The following is a 24333-nucleotide window of genomic DNA, read 5'->3' on the forward strand; positions in this document are numbered from 1 at the left end:
TGTTTTTTGAAGTTCAAGTAGAAGTTTTCTAAAAATGTATAATACACTCAATTCAAAAGTTTAATTATCTCTTATTTAAGCACTAAATCCCCGCAGCACCGTGCTATTTATGTTGCTTAATTTCAAATGACTAGTTTAAAAAAAGAGCAAAAAGCTTTGTATTCTCCGTACATTTATGCACTGTAAAGAAAGATTATTTTATCTCTCCATTTTAACTTTCACATATTTATAGATCTTGTGAATGTCCTGTTAAGTGCTCACAAACACTAACGCTTTTAAATGCTCAAATTACATTTGTACCACATTAAAACCCCCATTACATATAACACCATCATTTATTTTTGTGTTCAAAATGCCCTCACCTTAAAATAGGCCAGTGGTATTTTGTGTAAAGTTTTAATTAATTCTGAACTTTCCTGATGTTTTCTCTCCTATATAAACCTGTTTGATTACTTTTTCTTGACAATTCTTGTAAGTAATTTCAATGAAAGGTCCAGCAGTTAAATTGTTAAATCTTTCAAGTCTTAGCACTGCAGCAAATAGATTTTTCTGGGCAACCCTGATAATCCAATTCAAAGTTGTACACGGGCATTTAAGTAAGCAGCATTTAAAATGACTACACAGACATGAAGAAACATAAAAGGAATTCAAATGAATACAATTTTAAGGTACAGCTCCCAACAACACTCTGCCTAAATATATCTGATGTTTAAAGTTCCAAATATACTTCTTGGATTAAATTATTTACATACCTCCCTGCCTCCATCAGACCAATGGAATTTGATGGACAGATAAAGAGACAGAGGATTGTGGGGGAAAATGATAAGCTAAAGTTGCTTTTATATTGTTCACATAAATCTGATTCAAACAGTGCAGCATCTACTGTTAATCCACTTGTTAAAGATACACTAAATGGGGACAGCTAAAATCGAAGACAATTATTTTAAGGTCTGAGCAATATGGCTCATGATGTAATAAATGTACTGGTGCTATTTAACAAGAGGATTATATGCTTCCTGGTGTCAATTATGTTTAAGCAGAAGAGCTATAGCTGAAACATAGGCAATACAATGTTTTACTTTTATATTGCAATTTGGATTCTGGGAGCTTGGTATTCATGAACTGGCTCCCAATGTTGTTGAAATTCTTTTTCATAGCCTGACACGTATAGAACCAAGAGTTTGCTGTCAGAATACAGATATAAATATCTTGAAGCAACCTGAAGCAGTTTTGTCACCTTTTCCATGGCAACATCATTCTCAGTATCAAATGAAAACCGGATAGCTTCAAAAATTAAATGAATTTTTTTTGTTTCGTGTTCATTATCTCGGTCCAGCTAAGGATATTTTACCAACATATCATACTCTGAAATATGCACTATTGGTTAAATTTTGTCAAAAGATGCCTGTCAATTGTACAGCATTATTCCTCACCAAGAGGGGAATGGAACACTCAATACTGTAAATCATCCATCAAGAATACTGCACCATATAATAAAATAAACTGCCATTAACACCAAGCTCCTATAATAGGAAGCAAAATATTCAAATTAGATAGAATTCTTGACCCAAAATCAATAATTAGATTTTCTTAAAATGTCTACATGACTATTGCTAACAAAAGCAAAGCATAAGTGTTAGTGTATAAATTACCTCAGTAACTTTTAAAAGGAATCTCAGTGAAATAATTAAGTATTATACAGTACCAACCTCACTGCTAAGAGCTGTAAATTTGCAGAGGGAAATGATAAGATTGTCAAACACATCGCTGAGTCCATAATGAGCCGAGATCATTGCACATTTCCTGAGCATGAGACACAGAAAAATGATCACTGCACAGAACGATTAATCAATCTTTTATGTTTTAATTATGGAAAAGGTTAATTGAAGCATTATGATTTCATTATCCATTTGAGATAGAACATTCTAAACAGTCAAACTTAATTTGCAATGGAACACAACAGGTATTAACAATTTCAGTGAACAACATGGAAATACAAACATAAGATATCTAAATAAATGAGTTCAAGTTAAATGATATACATCTGATCAATAAGAGCTTTTGATGCCAATCTTTCTAACACGCAATTAGACCACATGAAGATTCACTATAATGTTTGGCTTGCAGATGAAATGCTCAACTGTAGACTGTTGCAACTGAAAACTGCTTATATAACCAGTGTTGGAAGCTGGTTTGTGTTGGAATATGGAACAAGTTGATTAAAGCAACAGGTGTAGGTGAGTGCTTTACTGAGCTGAAGGTCCTCCTTTTCAGAATCAAACACACAAGATCAGTCATAAGTGCACAACACAGAATTCAGCTGTGGCATGACTGAGCTCTTGCAGCACTTGTTCTACACACACACTTTGGACAAACATGAATACCTGCTTTCTACCATAAACATCCCTCTGTTATGCTCACGTAAAGTGCAGGGATTGAAAAGAGAAGAACTCAACCCGAAGAGTTATAAAAATGGACTTTTCTTTTTAAAAAGTGGACAATGTGCTCCAAAATGGCCAGTGAAGATCAAAAAATCTGGTCTTGTGTATTAAAAAGGTCTTACTATCTGGCAAGAAAATTCCAAAGCCTAGAGGTGTCAATTACACCCATCTTGAACCCATCAAGAAACATCTGTGAATTGAATGGGTTCTTCTGAAGCAAAGGAGGTGTGAAGTAGCCACATCCTGGGGCATTGTCAGTCACTACAGGGAGGAAGATCTGTGTCTCCCAACAGATGCAAGATGTGAAAGACTTTTCGCTTAAAAGGTAGCTCTCTGGAGGGAGGGGGGGAGAGAGAGAGACACACACACACACACAGACAGACAGACACACACACACACACACACACACCCAGGATAAAACATCAACAAAGCCCGCCCAGCCGAGAGCTGGGAGAAAATCCAGCAAGCCAAAAGGAAGGCGCCCTACTGTGAATTCTACACTTCAACTTGTGCAGCAGAGAACTGGAAGTGATCCCCTGTCTTCAGACTGAAATTTCAACTAACAGAGAAATCTACAAACACCCCAGGCGTGCAACTAAAGAGAAACTGACCTCCAAGAAGATTCAACAGGTTGACTGTGAACCCTGAAATCCTATCTCACCTCAAACCACTTACCCCTTTTCCTCTCTATCTGTGTCTTGTGTCTTCGTGCACACACAAATGAATGGGTGCGGTTGAGCCCATTTTGGAATAAGGCATATTGCTCAATACATAATTAATTATCTGATTTAAACCTACAAGAAAACCTGTCACTGTCTGTTTATTTGACAAATAAAATCAAAAAAGGGTTAGAACCCTAATTACAAAAACACTTGCTGCGGTCAGGCGGGAGTTGAACAGTGAGAACCACCCAAACCCCTCACCAAGTGGCTGTAACACTTCCTTTATAAATATCCGCTACTTTTAAGACATGAGTGTCTAGATTAATGTTCCATAACTTTTTACCTGAAACCAGATATTGCCTTCTGTATTATAGTTTCATCTAAGCTCTTGTCAAAAACATAGGAAAGTGCAGCTATGGTGGGACCCCAAGTCATGGTGAATAGGTCGTGATCGTAGCTTCCAGGGGGTACGTGGAGGAAAATGCCTTCTGATGAACTCCCACGATTCAAAAGTACACTCCATATATAGTTCTCCTTCACAAATCCCGTTTGTTCCTCTGGCATAACAATCTCATCATTCCTGAGGTAAAAAGATGAAAAATTATTTTAGATGCTGCATGAGCTCATATTGCAACCCACAAAGGTTATGGCACATTTGGCTCCGAAATAATAAATAACTTTCATTTGAGCCTATTTCCTAACCATCACATTAGCCTCAATGCTAAAATAATTACTCCCCCAGATTTTGTAACGGTTCCATTTGGCGGTGGGGTGGGGGAAGGAGGGAGATTACAAGAAGTTTATTTTTGAATTTGTATGCTGATGTACAAGCATTACATCAGTTTGTAATGGTAAATTAGGTAGAATTAACACTAACCAGGCCCAAAAACAACCCACAAAATAGAGGGGGCAACAAATATGGCTGTAAACACTAAAATTACTGCAAAAATAAGAAATGCTAATTACAACAAAATTTAGTTGTTACATTTCAAATATCATTTTGTAAACTTCCAATTCTTCCAGAACTACTTTTGCCTTTCAGTTAATCAACATTAGTGAACAGCAAAGAATCTGCTAAGATACAATTTTTAGAAAAGTTGGCATTTGTCATCGGGTAAATGCTCCACCTGCTGTTATACCTAGCCATACAGACTAAGAATTTTCCGGTTTCAATCCTTGGACTGCTTTCACATCAGCGTTACTCTCAACAAGGCTTGTTGACTGGAATCAGCACTTTCTGATAAAGATCAGTCATGCAGACCTATTAGGTTTCAGTTTTCACAAATAAATGGGCCCATGATTCTGAAAACACCGGTAAAAATCCTAGAATCCATGAAGTAACAAGAATTTAACTTATTCAGTAACCAAAAACCAATGACCCTGGTCACTGGCCTATATTCAAGAGCACCTCTTGATAGTTTTTTTTGCGAGTTTTCAGGTTTTTTTTCTCCAACCTGTTCAGAAGCTTTTTGCAGGTTTCCAGGTTGACATATATGAGTACCTTATATAATAGTTTCTGGCTGTCCGCATTTTCTGATTGGTCAGTGGGTTGAATTGATGGGCGGAGCCTGGCGCACACACCTCAGTCACTGGACCCCACCTCTCTCTGCTCCCCGGCCTCAGTTACTGGGCTGACACTCTAACAGGAAAGTTAAAGGCGTGAACCTCACAGGCATATAAAGTACAAAATGGCATAGATGGGCGGTGATTCGAAGACCACGTCTGGTCAGGGTTGAGAGTTTCTGCCTTCTGAGCAGGCTGATTTTCAGGCACATCAGGCAGGACGTCCCACAGGGTATTGGAATCCAGAGTGCAGGATTTACTTCCTTTTCTTTCTTTCTCTGCTGTTCTCTGCCTCATCTTTAAGGCGATGGGACTCGAAATGTGATGCAGCTTTTGGTGGACAAGCTGTCGCCATTCTAAACAATTGGTAACAAGCTCCTCCCAGTCATTAAGGTCAATGCAGCCGCTCTTCAAGGAGAGCTTCAGAGTGTCTATGAAGCATTTTCTTTGCCCTCCAATGGATCATTGGCCATCTGAGAGTTTGGAGAACAAGACTTGGTGGGGGAAAACCATTTTCCGCCATGCAGACACAGTGGCCAGTCCATCAGTAATGACACAGGACAGGGGAGCCCAGAATGCTACTCTAATGTTTGTCAGGTTGAAGATGAGGATGCAAATCTTGTTGTCAGTTACTGAGCTTCAACCCTGGCGCCCACTGCTCCCCAGCCTCCCTTACTGGCCCCCCGGTTCTGCCGCACCACAGCCCTCTCTGGTCCCTGGCCTGGCTTACTGGGCTCTTGACAACAATGTGGGGGACCTCATGTAAGGGGCAACAATGTGGGAATGCTGGGGGGTAGCGAGGGAGGTGGTTGGGAAATGGCATGGGGGTGGGGGCAGTGGGCGGAATAGGAGGGGGCACAAATAGCATTTGGGGGAGGGGGTAACAGTTTACAAGGGAGGGATGGAGGGACAGCATGAGAAAAAGGGAGGACAGATGGAAGATGGCATGGGGGGGGGGGGCGCAGTGGGAGGGAAAATCAGCATGGGAAGGAGGGAGGGATGGAGTGGAGATGGCCTGGGATGTGTGGAATGGGGGATAGGGATGGCATAGGAAGAATGGGTGGGACGGGGAATGGGATGGGTACGGCGTGAGAGGGATCACATGGAAGGATGGAATGGTAATGGGGATTTAAATAAGTACTGTTGTAATAAAGATACTAATTTCACTGCAAATGTTTTGTGGGTGTCTGCCAGTCCTAACTAACAACTTTCAATCTTCAGCGTTACACACTGGATCATGCAAAATATTCAACCTATTTGTCCCTACATAACAAGAGAGGCTAAAGTTAGAAATTAATTCATTGGACGCAAAATGTTTTGGAATGCTCTGAGGATTTGCAAGTTGCTATATAAATGCTTAGCTCTTTCTTCCGAGTTAATTTTAGAAATATAAAATGTTCCCATGAGTCAACGACTCGTCATTAATCTCTGTAGGTGGTGCAGATAAAAGGTTTTATTACTAAATGCAAAAGTAAAGTAGCTTTCAATAAATTATGAATTGCTTGTGTTCCCAGATTGAAACCATCTGAGGCTGAAGTACGAACATCCTGCATCTTGGGCACTTTGAGCTCTTAATCTTAAAAGCAACCAATCCCTGGCATGATATTAAATTAAGTCAAGGATAGTTTCTTCACCATATTTCTAGAATTTTTGGCAAGTTCTTCCTTTCCTAAAACTTTGTATGAATTTAAAAACATTGAAGTACCAAAATGTACAAACTTGTGAGAACCATTTGGTATATATGACCAAGGTGAAATAACTCCCATGATAGGAAGGTAACAATATAAATAGCTTGCAAACATCTGACTGGCGTTTCCAACAGCTTTAATACTACCCAGTTCTATTTTTAAAGCCACATCACAGCTACCCAGGTTTATAAGGAACATATGAACTAAACCAAATGCTCGCAGCCAAATATTGTTTTAGCTTGTAACATGGTTATTCATATTCGAGCGGTGGTCTTTCATTTATTAACCAGTGATTCGACATCAAAGTGAATTAAATAAATTTTTAACATTTCTGAAACAAGTCATCAACGGGTTCGTTCTCACTAACTGTAATTGAAATATTTCTAAAGGCATGACTTCATCCTTCTTGCCAACTGAAAATCACTATTAGCCACAGAATTTATTTTTTAAAAAACAAGTGTTACTTGATTAAGTTTCACCAAAAGTTCACAATGAGTTAAACACAGCAAGCGGTATGGCACTGAGGTCAATAAATCAGGAAATTTGCAGTTTGACCCCTGGTCTTGGCCTGGTTCTCCCCGACATTCTAAGTTGCTAAATAAAAGTACATTTTTCTTGTTACCTTATTTCAGCCAAGGAGTTGAGTGGGTATAACTATCTGAATCTCCTCAGGCTTGTGGAAAATCACATAGGGACCTCCTGACTCAATCAGGAGCAGTATTGTGGATTCCTCAGGAAGGTCCTGACTGAAAGAGTGGCACGCTAGGAACAGGAGCTGCAGCTCAATCTGGTGCACTTCTGCTGATAAAGAACCAAACACTACCAGGGAATTTTCTTAAATTTTAAATTTGCATAAATGTGGGAGGAAAGAAATAGCCCAACTTGGAGCAACTGGCTGATACAGATTCACAGACACAGAACCCAAAGCTGCCAACAACTCTGCTCCCTACATCCAACTGTCAAACAGCAGATACCCCACCTCCAGCATACAGCAATGGCACCAATTACCAGCAGCCACAGCTATTCTGCCATCAGCTGAACCACGAGGCTGTTGCCCTCTAAGGAAAAGGATGAGAGGGGAAAAGAGTGAAAGCAATTGAAGGTGCATTTATAGACAACTTTGGTGCATGAAATATTTTCTGGCTCATTTTTGCAGCAAATATTTAAGGGGAAATTTTGTTTATTATAGTTTTCAAACATGTGCCCGTGATCAGTGCAGGGCTTCACTAATTTACCCTGCAGTGTAAATACACCAAAAACCCGTGGTAAGTGATACCCCTGTATAATTCTCTCTCCCTTGAATATCACTATACATCAGTCTATTTAAATATAATGATGCTAGCAAGGGATCAATGAACAGAAGTCACTGAAATCTCTATTAATTACCCTCCATCCTATAAAGTTCACTTCTAAAACATGATTTAAAAATATCTTTTATAAAATGAATAGAAGAATTTACTCATTAGCTGCAGCTCAGTCTGTAGATTGCTGTTAAAAATATGCAGGTAGTAAGGCAATTAAATTCTGATAAGAAGTAGAAGTCTTTAGTGAAACAAACTTACTTGATTGCATTATAGATGTCCTCTAACATATCTTGGTCAAAATCTTTGGAGCCATTGACTCCTTTCAAATTCTTTTTGAATTGCTGCAGCAGGACAAAGAAAACAAAAAGATGATAAAAATTCTTGGTATAAATCGCAAAGTAGTTAATAGTGCCACCACCTATCCAAAACAACATTAAAGAAAGGGGTGATAAGACACACGTTAAAAACCTTGTAAAGTCACCTTAATGTATTAACAGTGAAACTATATCATTCACTTTCCTTACATAAACAACATGAAGGACAGGTGCAGTCCTGGTACACATCTGAGCTTTCAGTTAATTAAAATGATTTCAAGGAACAGGTCAAGCAGGCTATCTGATGAAACACTGCACCATTTTCGGTATGTAAAGAGATTTAAAAGCTTATTTTATAGTGAACAAGTGTAATTACTTTTGGCTTTGTCAAAGAAAACATATCTTTCACTTGGAGTTTTGAAAGGTAGACTTAAATATTGATCTTGACAACATTAGAAAATTGAAACCTTCATCTATCCATTAGGATTTTATTTTATTTAATACAGCAGCGATCTTGGAGAATTACCTCAAATACTTTGTCCATATAGAGCTCAGAAAAGGCCTCAAAAGCCATATTTCTTCAAAAGTCCACCCCATTATTTTAAATGCTTACACTTTATTTTGGAGGAGATTGTTAACTAATTACACTACAAACATTATGAAGAAAATCCTTGAAAAAAGGATATGCTCCCCAGGTATTATAGCACAAAAAACTGAACTGACTTTACTGTGTTTTATGTTTCCAGAGTAGTAACAGCAAATGGCTGCCTGAATTTATTCTGGGCAGGACAATGTGGCAACCAACTTCAAAAGGTGCAAATGTTGCCACAGCAGCACCTGACAGGACCCCACCTCACACTCTGCATGGTGTCAGCTTGGCTCAGGTGGCACAAGTCAGAAGGTCGTAGGATCAAGCCCCACAAAGGGCTAGAACAGTAGATCTAGGCTGACAATTCCACACAGTACTGGTGACTGCTGCACTGTTGATCAATGGTCACCTTTCAGATAAGATGTTAAGCCAAGGCCCCATCTGTTTTATCACATCCCAAGGCATTATTCAAAGAAGAGGGGGCCTGGTCCAGTATCCTAGCTAACATTCCTCCCTCAACCAATACCAGATTATCTGAGCATCATTTGCTGTTTGTGGGACCTTGATCCATGCAAATTGGCTATCATACAAAACAATGCCTACAAAAGTAATTCATTGGCTGCAAAGCCAATGGCACATCCTGAGCATGTGAAAGGCATTATAGAGTCATACAGCACAGAAACAGGCCCTTCGGCCCATCGTGTCTGTGCCTGCCACCAAACTTATTCTAGTCCCATTTTCCAGCATTTGGCCCATAGCCTTGTATGCTATGGCGTTTCAAGTGCTCATCTAAATACTTCTTAAATGTTGTGAGGGTTCCTGCCTCTGCCACCTCTTCAGGCAGTGTATTCCAGATTCCAACCCCCCTCTAGGTGAAAAAACTTTCCTCAAATCCCCTCTAAACCTCCTGCCCCTTACGTTAAATCTATGTCCCCTGGTTACTGACCCCTCCGCTAAGGGAAAAAGTCTCTTCCTATCTAACCTATCAATGCCCCTCATAATTTTATAAAAGTAGTTTTTTTTCTTCTCAAAGGAGCCATCATCGAAATTCTGTGGAGAAAATTTATCAAACTAATAAATGAGAGGTGCAAGGATCTCTGCTACTAACTTATAGCAATAAAACCCAGAAACCAACAAATGCAAGAAACACATTGCAAAATGTGGTCATCTTTAAACTTAAACTTTTCTTGGCAGCCACATGATGGAGTTACTGGATTAAATCTTCCCAATGGGATGGCAACGGTCCTTTCAAATTACACTGCACAAACATCCCTGAACTGATCGTGAATGTTAAGAGAAGCATTGCAATCCTACCTAACTGCCCTAAAATGCAGCCACTGAAGTCAGCAAATTATAATTTACCTGAAGTTACAAAGATAGATGGCTGAGAGAGTTAAGTGACCTTTAAAACTTTAATTAAGCACTAGGCCTATAGGGATATTTAAAGTCCCTTTTTTTCCCCCCAAACTAACAGCAGCAATTTAAAACTGACAATATCAGGTGCATAGTTTTTGTTTATTTGAAAGCAACCACCTCATATTATATACACATTAAATTGCAAAATAAATTAAGTCAGGACACAATGCTCTATGTAAATCAAAAATACCAGACAAGTTTTCTGCCCCATCATATCTTGTATGCTTGCGAAATTCTATTTTCAGTCATCGTTCAAGCAGAGACAAACATCTGTTAACACCTACCACCCAGTTCGTGGTCTTTTTAAAAAAAAGTAATACAATGCTGATAACTTGCCTTAAATTCCAACCACCAATTAATCTGTGGGTAGGGCAACAATCCCCACCCCCTCTTTTAGCTGACAGTCTTACTCAGGACACCCTGAACACAAATTACACTTTGACTCAAAACCTCTGCTCCGCTCTGGCCAAACAAAAACAGCAAGCGCTGCAATTGTGAACTTTGCACCCTCGCTTCCATCAAAGAAGGGTTAGGCAGTGGATATAATTATCCCTTGTATAGCAGGAAAGAGCTGTCTTGATAATTTCCCTGCTATTCAATTCTTTCAGCTTACCATAACTACCTGCCTAACTCAGGATAATGGGCTGCAACGAAACACAGGTCAAAGGCTTGGAATTCTGCGGCAAGTAACCCACCTGCTGACTCCCCAAGCCTGTCCACCATCTACAAGGCACAAGTCAGGACTGTGATGGAATACTCTCCACTTGTCTGGATGAGTGCAGCTCCAACAACACTCAAGAAGCCCGACACCATCCGGGACAAAACAGTCCACTTGATTGTTTGTGCATAGGGTGCCATTCACTCCCTCCACCACCGACACACAGTGGCAGCAGAGTGTACCATTTACAAGATGCACTGCAGCAACACCTTAGACTCCTTCGACAGCACCTTTTTTTGTATTCATTTGAGGGATGTGGGCGTTGCTGGCTAGGCCAGCATTTATTGTGCATCCCTAATTGCCCTTGAACTGAGTGGCTTGCGAGGCCATATCAGAGGGCATTTAAGAGTCAACCACATTGCTGTGGGTCTGGAGTCACATGTCAGCCAGACCAGGTAAGGAAGGCAGATTTCCTTCCCTAAAGGACGTTAGTGAACTAGATGGGTTTTCACAACAATCGACAATCCAAACCCACAACCTCTACCACCTAAAAGGACCAGGGCAGCAGGTGCATGGGAACGCCACCACCTGCAAGTTCCCCTCCAAGCCACACACCATCCGAACTGTTGCTGGGTATAAAATCTGGAACTCCCTTCCTAACAGCCCTGTTGGCATACACACACCAGATGGACTGCAGCGGGTCAAGAAGGCAGCTCACCACCACTTTCTCAAGGGCAATGAGAGATGGGCAACAAATGCTGGCTTTGCCAGCAACGCCCACATCCCATGAAATAAGTAAAAGAAACAGCAAACATCCCAAACAAAAAAGCTCAGTAATTCTAACATGCTATGAAAGGTTCTGGACCTACCAAAGACAATCCTGTACGATTACTAATTTCTATGTCAAAAATATCGATAAAGTATTAACAATTAACTTTTCCCAGAATATAAACAGATGCCAATAATGGAAGAGTGGAGAGAGGAGCAGTTTCAAAATGAAGCACTACATGTAGCAGGGCTGTAGGAAGACCATGTAACTAATATTACTCATGTATCACAAACGGTTACGGGGACAACATCCTGTGGTTTGTGTGCTTGTCAAGTTGATAGGTTGCACATTTATTTGGGGGAGTTGAACTGGAAAGCCTTTCCTAGTTTCCATACCTTCTCATGCCCTATTACCTTAACAACACACAACCAGCATAACCATTTGAGGGGAAGTAAATTAATATTTCCAAAAATCATTTACCAATAAAGCCCTTGATCCACTCACCTCTGATGTCATTGGCACGTTTTGCTTCCGAACATTGTGATTGTGCTGGTCTGTATTGAGCATTATTACAGCGTAAGCAAGTGCAAAACAGGCATCATTGTTGGAAAATGGTGAGCCGTTAATTTTCTGTAAAGAGGAAAAGACAAATGTAGAAATTTCCCACTCAAAAATGTAACAACTAGTTCAAAAAGATGCTTTTCAACTAGAAACAACACACAGGTAACTATTTTAATAAGGCATGACTCATTTTGAGTTACACAAGTTTCCCTTTTTCCTCCATCACCAGCTATTGAAAATGTGCAGCCAATGACTGGATATTTACTTGATGGCATTTTAAATGTAATCAGATGCAGCAACAGGTAAAAACATTAGACTGAACAAATTTGCTGTTCGAGAAAACAATACCGTGAGCAATTAATTCAGTCACTTTCACTCAAAAAAAATTATCCAGCCGTTCAAAATAAATATTTTTTGCAGAACAGTGCAGGCACTTTTTTGAGTATGATTTCAATTAAAATTAAAAGCTAGTATCAAATAAGTAGAAGAGCTTTTTTTTAAAAAAAAAAACAGGAATCTGCCAGCTGCCATGCCAGAGGGTACACCAACAGCATAAAGATAGGGGCATGCAGCTGATAAAAGCTGCCAGCAAGTATCTGCACAATTTCACTACTCTTCAGGACTATCTTCATCAAACAAGCTTCAAAATGCTCACAACTTGTTATTTTTTTAGTTTGCAGAGTACATACATGCCAGTGATCTGTGAAGACTTCCAGTAATCTGTGAATAACGGGTGCTTCACCAGGGAGTCTGAAGGCTTCCAGATATGAGCGCAATGCTTCATCAACTCTCAAACCTTGGAAAGTAAACGTCCTGGTGTTTAAACAACAACACTAGTCAGTAACTGTAGCTTCTTTAAATATTCAAGTTCTTCAGTTTGTTAATCTTTTCAGCAGTGTACAATGTAATCCAAACATTAGCAATTTGGCACCAATGTACAAATCCGTGCTTCTTTCATATGAAGAAAAAAGTGAAAATGTGAAATCCTTGTAAACAAGCCACAATTCTGAGATTTCAAATGCAGTTATTTGGTAAGGATGAGCCAATTAATGCAGAATTAGCACAGGGCTTGCTGTGTGGTGGTTTTACTTCATATGGTAGAATTAGCTAAAAGAAGCAGCTGTATTATTGTCATTGTGCCAGAAATAAAACTGGAGAGAATTAAAAAGATAAAATGTAACGCGACTTTCAAGATAAAGAACTTCCTCCATACAGTCAACTCCTTTTAATTCAAAGTCAAATTTTCTGAAATTCAACTTTTAAGTACTACATTCAGATTTTGCTATTATTCCAGTGTTCAGTTCAAAGTACCAGAATTAAATTTTGTCAATATAAAACACAATTCAATTTGTGAGTGGACAGCATAAACAATGCAAAATAGGTTAAAATCTCCTCACAGGAGGTATCCTAAACTTCATTTTTGTACTTTAAACATAGAGAACGACGATTTAAAGTTGTCTCTCATACCAAAGTGATATTTCCTAGCTGTGAGCAAGTCAGAAAGCAGCGCTAAACGAAACTGGCCTTTGCTGATCAGAAGGTAATCAAGTTAATGCCATATGGGAACCACTAGCTGCCGAATGAAATCTTTTACCTTTTCATACAAGACAATGCAATGCTGTTTCTAACAGCAGGCGGCCTTGTGGGAAACAGTCCTCAGCATTTAGCAAATATTTTAACATTAATACATAACTATACTGTGTGTTGTTTAGGCATGCTCCCCTGGCAATGCAGGAGACCAATAAGCTGAGGTCATAATGTGAAAAATGTTCAGCTGTGCACAAGGAACTTTAAGTCACTTTTTCTAAACACCTTTATCATGCGAACGCTTGGATCAAGCATAGCTCTTTGGTACATGTCCAAAGAAAATTGTGTGTCTGTACCACAGTAGGAACAGAAAAAGATTAACAAAACTGTTGGGTGGGCAACCAGCTGCATCGAAGGACTTGAAATGCATTAAGCATTTGTATTAATCAACAGAGTTGCTGAAACATGATTCTCTCCAATGCGTGACATATTAACAATTGTTATCAATACACTTCGAAAATAAGTTGAAAACATTCTATGGAATTAACAGCAATCAATTACACCTGAAGAGAAACAGGTGCCTGGTGGCATCAATGGTGCCTGTCCCACCACTGAAAACCTAGTTTTGGAGTCTCAAAGTGAGGGGGCAAGTAGTCATGCCCACCTGTGGACTCATTACAATAGGTAACATCCGAAATAATGACTGCTTTCACTTTTCATGTCATCGAGTCAGAGTTATGCAGCACAGAAACAGGCCCTTCAGCCCATCGCGTCCATGCCTGCCATCAAGCACCTATCTATTCTAATTCCATTTTCCAGCACTTGGCCCGTAGCTTTGTATGCAATGGCGTTTCAAGTGCTCATCTAAATACTTCTTAAATGTTGTGAGGGTTCCTGCCTTTACCAACCCTTCAGGCAGTGTGTTCCAGATTCCAACCACCCTCTGGGTGAAAAAGGTTTTCCTCAAATCCTCTCTAAACCTCCTGCCCCTTACCTTAAATCTATGCCCTCTGGTTATTGACACCTCCGCTAAGGGAAAAAATGTCTTCCCATCTATCCTATCAATGCCCCTCACAATTTTGTATACCTCAATCAGGTCCCCCCACAGCCTTCTCTACTCTAAGGAAAACAACCCGAGCATATCCAGTTTCTCTTCATAACTGAAATGCTCCAGCCCAGGCATCATCCTGGTGAATTTCCTCTGCACCCTCTTCAGTGCAATCACATCTTTTCTATAGTGTGGCAACCAGAACTGTACACAATACTCCAGCTGTGGCCTAACTAGCGTTTTACACAGCTCCATCATAACCTCTCTGTTCTTAGAAACATAGAAAACAGGAGGAGTAGGCCATTTGGCCCTTCAAGCCTGCTCCGCCATTCATTACGATCATAACTGATCATCCAACTCAGTAGCCTGTTCCTGCTTTCGCCCCATACCCTTTGATCCCTTTAGACCCAAGAGCTATACCTAACTCCTTTTTGAAAACATGCAATATTTTGGCCTCAACTGCTTTCAGTGGTAGCGAATTCCACAGGCTCACCACTCTCTGGGTGAAGAAATTTCTCATCTCAGTCCTGAAAGGTTTACCCCGTATCCTTAGACTATGATCCCTGGTTCTTGCCTCCCCCACCACCGAGAACATCCTACCTGCCTCTACCCTGTCAAGTCCTGTTAGAATTTTATATTCTAACTAACTCAGCTAATGAAGGCAAGTATCCCATATGCCTTCCTAACCACCTTATCTACCTGTGCTCCTGCCTTCAGTGATCTATGGACAAGTACACCAAGGTCCCTCTGACCCTCTGTACTTCCTAGGGTCCTACCACCCATTGTATATTCCCTTGCCTCGTTAGTCCTCCCAAAATGCATCACCTCACACTTCTCAGGATTAAATTCCATTTGCCACTGCTCTGCCCATCTTACCAGCCCATCTATATCGTCCTGTAATCTAAGGCTTTCCTCCTCACTATTTACGACACCACCAATTTTCGTGTCATCTGTGACCAAAGATTTCCTCAAGGATCTAACGTCCAGTTAACATTTGCATATACCACATGATACTCATTATATATGAAATACATATCTTAAATTTTTCAAAAGAAGTGTCAATACCCAACAAAACTGTCCAGGAGTTCCATACTTTTCCGATCACTGATAAACTCGCCAATCATTTTTTTGTCCAGTCGTGGATTTTCCCTGAGCCACTGAGCTACTTCGCTGTTGTCCATAGGGGATGCAAGCAGGCGTTTCTCCTGAAGGAACTGAATGCCTTTTTTTGGTTTCTGGTTGAACTGTTCCGTTCCAGTAATAAGCAACTTGAGGAAGGATAACAAAACAAAACTCATTTTTGAAGTTCATAAATGTCTTTTTTTTCCAAAATTTTCTTTTTACTGATGCAGTTCCGCAAGTTTGACACAAGCAGCCAAAGCTGACACTTTTTATGAACCTTTCTGCCTTTCAGAATCCAAATGCTACTGAAATGTTATTGCCAGTAAAGGGCCCACACTTTACTAACATTAAAAACTTAAAACCAGTCCACAGGGGACATGCCAAACATTTTGTTTTATAATATAACTTACAGGAAACAGAGTTTGGGATGAGATCACCTCAAGCTGGTTTCACAAATCTTCTGTTTGAATTAACTTGTGCTCAGAACAGTCACATTAAGCTATTTAAAGGAGAAATTGCACAACAACACAACTCGATAACTTTGCCAAATTGTGACAGAATCTACTGTTAAAGTTTGGACAAGATAGAATGAAGATATTATATGGGGTGACCAAAAGCTTGGCCAAAGGGAGTGAGTTGTAAGGAGTGTCAGAAAAATTAAGGGTGGAGTGGAGGGGAAAATTGGAGAGATTTAGAGAGGCACTTAGCTGCCTTAACATCAGACTGCCAATGGTGGGTGAATGGAAGGGATTTGTGCAAGAGGTCAGAGTAAGGAGAGTTTGTGGAAGTTTAAGTGTGCGACTGGAGCTGCATACTGTGATGGGGTGGAACAAGGCCATAAAGGGATTTAATCATATTGTGTCTATTCATTTAATGCTTAATTTTCTAAATGGGGTGGTGGGGATGAGGAAATTCCTCCAAATAACAAAGTCTTTTAGAGGAGGGTTTTATGCAAGTAGCATCAGAATGTAGGAAGACGGAAGCCACTTCACATCTCAATGGTATCATGCTTATTCAAGCAGCTATTTGTCCTGTAGCTGTACTAATGTAACAAGGTTAGCATACTTCAGTTCATGGTCAAAGCAGACGCAAGTTGTGAGGGAAGATTAAGAGAAGAGGCTTTTAAAGATTAAGTACAAATTGGAATAGAAATAAGTGAGTGTTTTACTCTTGTTTCCATGCCATAACTAACTTTGTAATGAATGCTCATAACTTTATAGATCACTTACCTTCTTCTTGCTTTTAATCTCCGATAATTCTTGAGGACTTGGTAGGAAAGAAGAAAATCGAGTTGGTTTCTTGGAAGCTCTCTTCTCTACTGTAAATGAACATATCAGAGCTTGAAACCTTTTGTTAATATTGAAAACATGTCTATGTATACAGACACTATAAGGAATGAATTTTAACACTTGATTTCTGACCAGAAATATATTCAGTACAACACAGAAATAAAATTGACCCATGACAAGCCAAATCATGATAAAACCATTTTTTTTTAATTTTTTATCAGCAGCAGAACACCTCTCACTTGTGAGCGAATCCTGATTCCAAAAAGGATTGGACGTTCAAAAATAGAACCTTGACACATCCTAGAAATACAAAACTGAACTTGTATCCTATCCATCCATCTCATTTCCCAAAGGAAACAGAGATGGCTGTTGTGATAGCAAAGGTTTTCAAGGTGCTGATGCGACAGCACGGTTTCCACAAATACAATCTCTTTGGCCTTGGGAGAAGCACACCAGCCACTCCTTATTTGGTCACTAATACTTCAACACATAGCGTCTGCTGACTAACTATTAGGAGTGGTAATCAGGGCTTTTTATCCCCCTCCCCTAGCTCATGGACACTGCAAGCAAAGGTAGCACGCTCATTTTACCTGAGCTGAGACACTGTCTAGCTCAGCAAAGACCACAAATCAACCCTGGGGACTTTCCTGGTCTCAGACAGTGCAACATGTTATTATCCAGAAAGGTCCACCCCTTACTTTTTATACAAGTCCAAACCATAGGAAAGAAATCTGAATCCTACACATAGCTCAGTTATTTTCCCAACTGGTCTATACGAAAATTAAGTAAAGTTCTATCCCATCATTTAATTGAACATTATTACTTTTGTCTCACACAAAAACTTTCTCTTGTCCACATCACTCATCAAAGGGAATCACTGCCAGAAGGAATACTTCCAAGAAAAGTGACCAATAAGATTTTGCAAGGACTTTAACACTTGTATTTTGGTACGGTGTCTTGCTCCATGGTAGAATTTTGCCAAAGACAAGTTCCTCACAACAGGAACCAAACATCCAAGAAAGAGGCAAAAGGTACCCAAAATTACAGTTCAATTGTCACAGTGCAGTACTCACTGCCAAAGTTCTAATCATACGGCTCACAGATGATTTTTTTAAAAACTGGGTCCTTTCTACTTGAATTGAAGCTTTACCTGTTTCACCTTCCTCTGCAACCTGCCGCCCAACTTTCATTTTCTGAGCCATAAGGTGACCGCTGGTGGGGGGGTGAGGGAGTGAAGTTTCCACATCCAAAGGAGGCGAGCTGCCACTAGTCCCTGTCTTTTCAATACCTGCCCAGGAAGTAAAAAGACTTAGATTTACATAATGCCTTTTGCAACCTCAGCATGTTCCAAAGCACTTTACAGGCATTGAAGCACTTCTAACATGTAGACACTATTATAGGAAATGCAGCAGGCAATGTGAGTACAGCAAGAGCCCACAAACAGCAATGTGGTAATGACCAGATGATCTGTTTTACTGATGTTGGTTGAGATATAAATCTTGGCCAGTCACCAGAGGACCCCCCTGCTCCTCTTCAAAATAATGACATGGGATTTATGTTCATCTGAGAGGGCAGACAGGACCTCAGTTTATCATTTCATCTGAAGGACAACACCTCCAATAGTACCACATTGGAGCACCAGCCTAGATTTTGTGCTCAAGTCTCAGGAGTGCAACCAGAACCCATAACCTTCTGACTCAGGGGCAGGAGTGTTACCCACTGAGCCATGGCTGAGGATGTATCACTAAGTTTCACAGAATGCACATGGTGCAAAATTAATTATTTTATTTTAATAATCAAAAAGCAAAAACAAAAGTATTATTCAATTGAATATCCTTGACAAAACTGCTGTCAACTCCATGGCCTGATTCTCTCACAAGCTCAGTTGTAATTCCCAGTTCTCAAATACAGACTCAGTCTCAAATCACTCACCTTGCAGACAATTGAGATCGAGTATAAAGGTTCAGTAATCTGCCAAAAACAATCTAAGGGCCACGTTGATATTCTTCCTACAAACACAATTCCTCCTATGCCCAAAGTTATTTTTTTGCGTCAAACATTGCAGTTTATGGTCATGAAGTTACAATACAGTAGCAAATAAGGGAATGATTATGAACTTTCCTCCGTAACTCAGAAAACATTTGGAATGATTTTAGGTGCCTCAGAAATCTGTCTTTGAGAATACCTAAGCAAGAGGTGGAACAAATAGCGATAATTATCTTTAAATTTTGCAGAATACACTAGAAATGCTGCATTTGATTAGGAACACGAGTTAATGCATTTTCCTGTAATCCACCTATACAAAAAAAGACAGCAGGTCCTGCATCACAAACTCAGCACTCCTTCACAAGCAGTGAATATTCAAACAGCAACTGATATCCTGCAGATAAATGGCAACAAGTATATCGGGTAAAACTTTAGAACATCCATCATCATAGAAACTGCTCTTTAGGATACATAAATTTTCAAAAATAAACATTTGACAGACATTCTCACAGGTCCTCAAAAAATTAGAAGCTGTGAATATGTGGGCAGTTCATTTCTGCTGGTTTCTCATGTGCTGTATTCTATGGGAGAGCAGGGAGATACATTCCACAACCTTGCTTACATAAAAAGCCAATTTTGCTCACCTTTTGCATTAATATTTATCTAAGGCTTGTCCTGCAATCCTTAAACACGTGACTTGATGATATACAAGTGTCACTATCCATTGGAATTTTTATTACTGGTAAATTCCAAACACTAATTTATTGAAGGACCCTACTAAAACTGTTCAAGGTACAACATAATAGATAACTGCTGAGGCCTAATAAAATACACCTGTAGATTAACTATATGTTCCCTGCAGGAATTGAGTCTTTAAATACACAGAGTAATATCTTCTCTTTTCAACTAGTATATGCAAGAACAATGAATACCTTTCAGTGAACTTCAAGACATTAATCCAGATTGTTCAAATAAGTGGGTTATGTCTGAATTCAGTGTGATATGTCCATTTCAAGTTACTTTCAAGCTATTCAGATGGGAACCATGCTTGCACTTCCTGCTCACACCATTGTGTAACAAGGCTGCATTCATGGCACTCTAACACGCAGTACTGCCCACTGTCTCACATTCTCAGTGGGACTTTTACTGATTGAAATTATCAACAAATAATATAGTCAGGTTCCTTCCATCATTAACAAAGAACAAAGAACTGTACAGCACAGGAACAGGCCATTCGGCCCTCCAAGCCTGTGCCGATCTTGATGCCTGCCTAAACTAACACCTTCTGCACTTCCGGGGCCCATATCCCTCTATTCCCTTCCTATTCATATATTTGTCAAGATGTCTCTTAAACGTCGCTATCGTATCTGCTTCCACCACCTCCCCTGGCAGCAAGTTCCAGGCACTCACCACCCTCCGTTAAAAAAAAACTTGCCTCGCACATCCCCTCTAAACTTTGCCCCTCGCACCTTAAACCTATGTCCCCTAGTAACTGACTCTTCCACCCTGGGAAAAAGCTTCTGATTATCCACTCTGTCCATGCCGCTCATAAATTTGTAAACCTCTATCATGTCGCCCATCCACCTCCGTCGCTCCAGTGAAAACAATCCGCGTTTTTCCAACCTCTCCTCATAGCTAATGCCCTCCAGACCAGGCAACATCCTGGCAAAGCTCCTCTGTACCCTCTCCAAAGCCTCCATGTCCTTCTGGTAGTGTGGCGACCAGAATTGCATGCAATATTCTAAGTGTAGCATCAACACGAGCAGAATTTCTCACCCACAGCTGTTACAAAAATTTCTAAATTCACTTGTAACAGCCCTTCAAAACACTCCCACAGGGGATGCTGAGACCAAGTGGGCCCACATCAGAGACGCCATCTATGAGTCAGCTTTGACCACCTACGGCAAAAGTGCGAAGAGAAATGCAGACTGGTTTCAATCTCATAATGAAGAGCTGGAACCTGTCATAGCCGCTAAGCGCATTGCACTTTTGAACTACAAGAAAGCCCCCAGCGATTTAACATCCGCAGCACTTAAAGCAGCCAGAAGTACTGCACAAAGAACAGCTAGGCGTTGCGCAAACGACTACTGGCAACACCTATGCAGTCATATTCAGCTGGCCTCAGACACCGGAAACATCAGAGGAATGTATGATGGCATGAAGAGAGCTCTTGGGCCAACCATCAAGAAGATCACCCCCCTCAAATCTAAATCGGGGGACATAATCACTGACCAACGCAAACAGATGGACCGCTGGGTTGAGCACTACCTAGAACTGTACTCCAGGGAGAATGCTGTCACTGAGACTGCCCTCAATGCAGCCCAGCCTCTACCAGTCATGGATGAGCTGGACATACAGCCAACCAAATCGGAACTCAGTGATGCCATTGATTCCCTAGCCAGCGGAAAAGCCCCTGGGAAGGACAGCATTACCCCTGAAATAATCAAGAGTGCCAAGCCTGCTATACTCTCAGCACATCATGAACTGCTATGCCTGTGCTGGGACGAGGGAGCAGTACCCCAGGACATGCGCGATGCCAACATCATCACCCTCTATAAAAACAAAGGTGACCGCGGTGACTGCAACAACTACCGTGGAATCTCCCTGCTCAGCATAGTGGGGAAAGTCTTTGCTCGAGTCGCTCTGAACAGGCTCCAGAAGCTGGCCGAGCGCGTCTACCCTGAGGCACAGTGTGGCTTTCGTGCAGAGAGATCGACTATTGACATGCTGTTCTCCCTTCGTTAGATACAGGAGAAATGCCGTGAACAACAGATGCCCCTCTACATTGCTTTCATTGATCTCACCAAAGCCTTTGACCTCGTCAGCAGACGTGGTCTCTTCAGACTACTAGAAAAGATCGGATGTCCACCAAAGCTACTAAGTATCATCACCTCATTCCATGACAATATGAAAGGCACAATTCAACATGGTGGCTCCTCATCAGAGCCCTTTCCTATCCTGAGTGGTGTGAAACAGGGCTGTGTTCTCGCACCCACACGTTTTGGGATTTTCTTCTCCCTGCTGCTTTCACATGCGTTCAAATCCTCTCAAGAAGGAATTTCCCTCCACACAAGATCAGGGGGCAGGTTGTTCAACCTTGCCCGTCTAAGAGCGAAGTCCAAAGTACGGAAAGTCCTCATCAGAGAACTCCTCTTTGCTGACGATGCTGCTTTAACATCTCACACTGAAGAATGCCTGCAGAGTCTCATCGACAGGTTTGCGTCTGCCTGCAATGAATTTGGCCTAACCATCAGCCTCAAGAAAACGAACATCATGGGGCAGGATGTCAGAAATGCTCCATCCATCAATATTGGCGACCACGCTCTGGAAGTGGTTCAAGAGTTCACCTACCTAGGCTCAACTATCACCAGTAACCTGTCTCTAGATGCAGAAATCAACAAGCGCATGGGTAAGGCTTCCACTGCTATGTTCAGACTGGCCAAGAGAGTGTGGGAAAATGGCGCACTGACACGGAACACAAAAGTCCGAGTGTATCAGGCCTGTGTCCTCAGTACCTTGCTCTACGGCAGCGAGGCCTGGACAACGTATGCCAGCCAAGAGCGACGTCTCAATTCATTCCATCTTCGCTGCCTTCGGAGAATACTTGGCATCAGGTGGCAGGACTATATCTCCAACACAGAAGTCCTTGAAGCGGCCAACACCCCCAGCTTATACACACTACTGAGTCAGCGGCGCTTGAGATGGCTTGGCCATGTGAGCCGCATGGAAGATGGCAGGATCCCCAAAGACACATTGTACAGCGAGCTCGCCACTGGTATCAGACCCACCGGCCGTCCATGTCTCCGTTATAAAGACGTCTGCAAACGCGACATGAAATCGTGTGACATTGATCACAAGTCGTGGGAGTCAGTTGCCAGCATTCGCCAGAGCTGGCGGGCAGCCATAAAGACAGGGCTAAATTGTGGCGAGTCGAAGAGACTTAGTAGTTGGCAGGAAAAAAGACAGAGGCGCAAGGGGAGAGCCAACTGTGCAACAGCCCCAACAAACAAATTTCTCTGCAGCACCTGTGGAAGAGCCTGTCACTCCAGAATTGGCCTTTATAGCCACTCCAGGCGCTGCTTCACAAACCACTGACCACCTCCAGGCGCGTATCCATTGTCTCTCGAGATAAGGAGGCCCAAAAGAAAGAAAAAGAAGCCTAACTAAGGTTCTGTACAGCTGCAACATGACTTGCCAATTTTTATACTCTATGCCCTGACCGATGAAGGCAAGCATGCCGTATGCCTTCTTGACTACCTTATCCACCTGCGTTGTCACTTTCAGTGACCTGTGGACCTGTACGCCCAGATCGAAGATGAAAACGGTGGTACAAGAGGCAACCTGAGTTTTCTTTAAACTTTCAAAGGGCACCTTATTGTCAGAATACAGTATCAATTGCTTTCAGACTGCAACCAATGTCATCCTTCTCAAGTGATTTCTGACAAAACTCAGCTCAGGTTAAACTGTGAGCTGGCCATTCCCCTTGACCCATGTGACAGGTACAGCCTGCCACTATTACCCATTTGTATTTCTGTGGAACAAAGCAAAGTCTTGGGATGCGGCTGACTCTCAATTAAAATGACACACCTGCGATTTGTCTGATTGTTCACAGAATATTAGAGCACTGAAGGAAGCCATTCATGCTTACGTCAGCTCTTTGAAAGAACTATCCAATCAGTCTCTGCTCCAACCCCCCAGCCCTCCAATTTTTTCCACTTCAAGTATATCTCCAATTCCCTTTGGAAAGTTATTATTGAATCTGATTCCGCCATCCTTTCAGGCAGTGTGTTCCATATTTTAACAACTAACATGCTGACAGCTCCGAAACTGCTTAGTTTTTAAAATTAATTTGTAGAAAAATGTATTGCCTTCAGTATTGAAATTGCATCATCAATAACTGCCAGCATGCAGATCATGTAACCTAAACTTCAGCTGCAAAGTAAATGGCAGCTATTTGGAACAAAAATTTGCCTTGAATTGGTTTCTTATGTTGCGATTATCTTCATCTAACACAGATGGTTATTTATGTAAGCATTATTACTCTTTGACAGAAGACCTATCATTAAGCTTGTCAAAACCATGACAATCATTCTGGTGGGATTTGCCTATCTGAAGAGTAGACAGCCTCCACTGGAACTATTCCTTACCATTAACGATGTCTTTACTGTCATTCATATCTATTGCCAGAGTGCTTCCATCCCTTTTGTCCTGCTGTAGAGTGTTATTGAGAACCTGGGCTTGGCAATGAGCCTCAGTGCTGTCAATTACTGTTAACAAAGCCTCAAGTGACAACAAGTGAGTGGTGTACAGTTGTCCAGATACAGGAAACGCATTCTACAAGAATCAGAAAGAGAAGTTCAGTAAAACTGGCAAAGCAGTTACAAAAAAAAAAAATC

At 41.0% G+C, this 24333-nt stretch overlaps 1 protein-coding gene across 3 annotated transcripts in view; it reads right to left on the minus strand.

The window, feature by feature from the left end:
• gbf1 (golgi brefeldin A resistant guanine nucleotide exchange factor 1) overlaps nucleotides 1-24333 on the minus strand; it is a 216104-nt gene that overhangs the window by 39501 nt on the left and 152270 nt on the right. For all 3 annotated transcript variants that reach the window (XM_068020404.1, XM_068020403.1, XM_068020402.1), the window contains exons 15-23: nucleotides 24085-24271; nucleotides 18102-18239; nucleotides 16892-16980; nucleotides 15606-15808; nucleotides 12655-12778; nucleotides 11909-12034; nucleotides 7917-7999; nucleotides 3447-3683; nucleotides 1710-1803 (exon numbers count right to left, since the gene is read on the minus strand). In XM_068020404.1, the coding sequence (XP_067876505.1) occupies nucleotides 1710-1803; nucleotides 3447-3683; nucleotides 7917-7999; nucleotides 11909-12034; nucleotides 12655-12778; nucleotides 15606-15808; nucleotides 16892-16980; nucleotides 18102-18239; nucleotides 24085-24271 (1281 nt within the window). The remainder of the gene's footprint in view (nucleotides 1-1709; nucleotides 1804-3446; nucleotides 3684-7916; nucleotides 8000-11908; nucleotides 12035-12654; nucleotides 12779-15605; nucleotides 15809-16891; nucleotides 16981-18101; nucleotides 18240-24084; nucleotides 24272-24333) is intronic.

This window comes from Heterodontus francisci, chromosome 42 (assembly GCF_036365525.1).
Source record: "Heterodontus francisci isolate sHetFra1 chromosome 42, sHetFra1.hap1, whole genome shotgun sequence".
Taxonomy (NCBI): Eukaryota; Metazoa; Chordata; class Chondrichthyes; order Heterodontiformes; family Heterodontidae; genus Heterodontus; species Heterodontus francisci.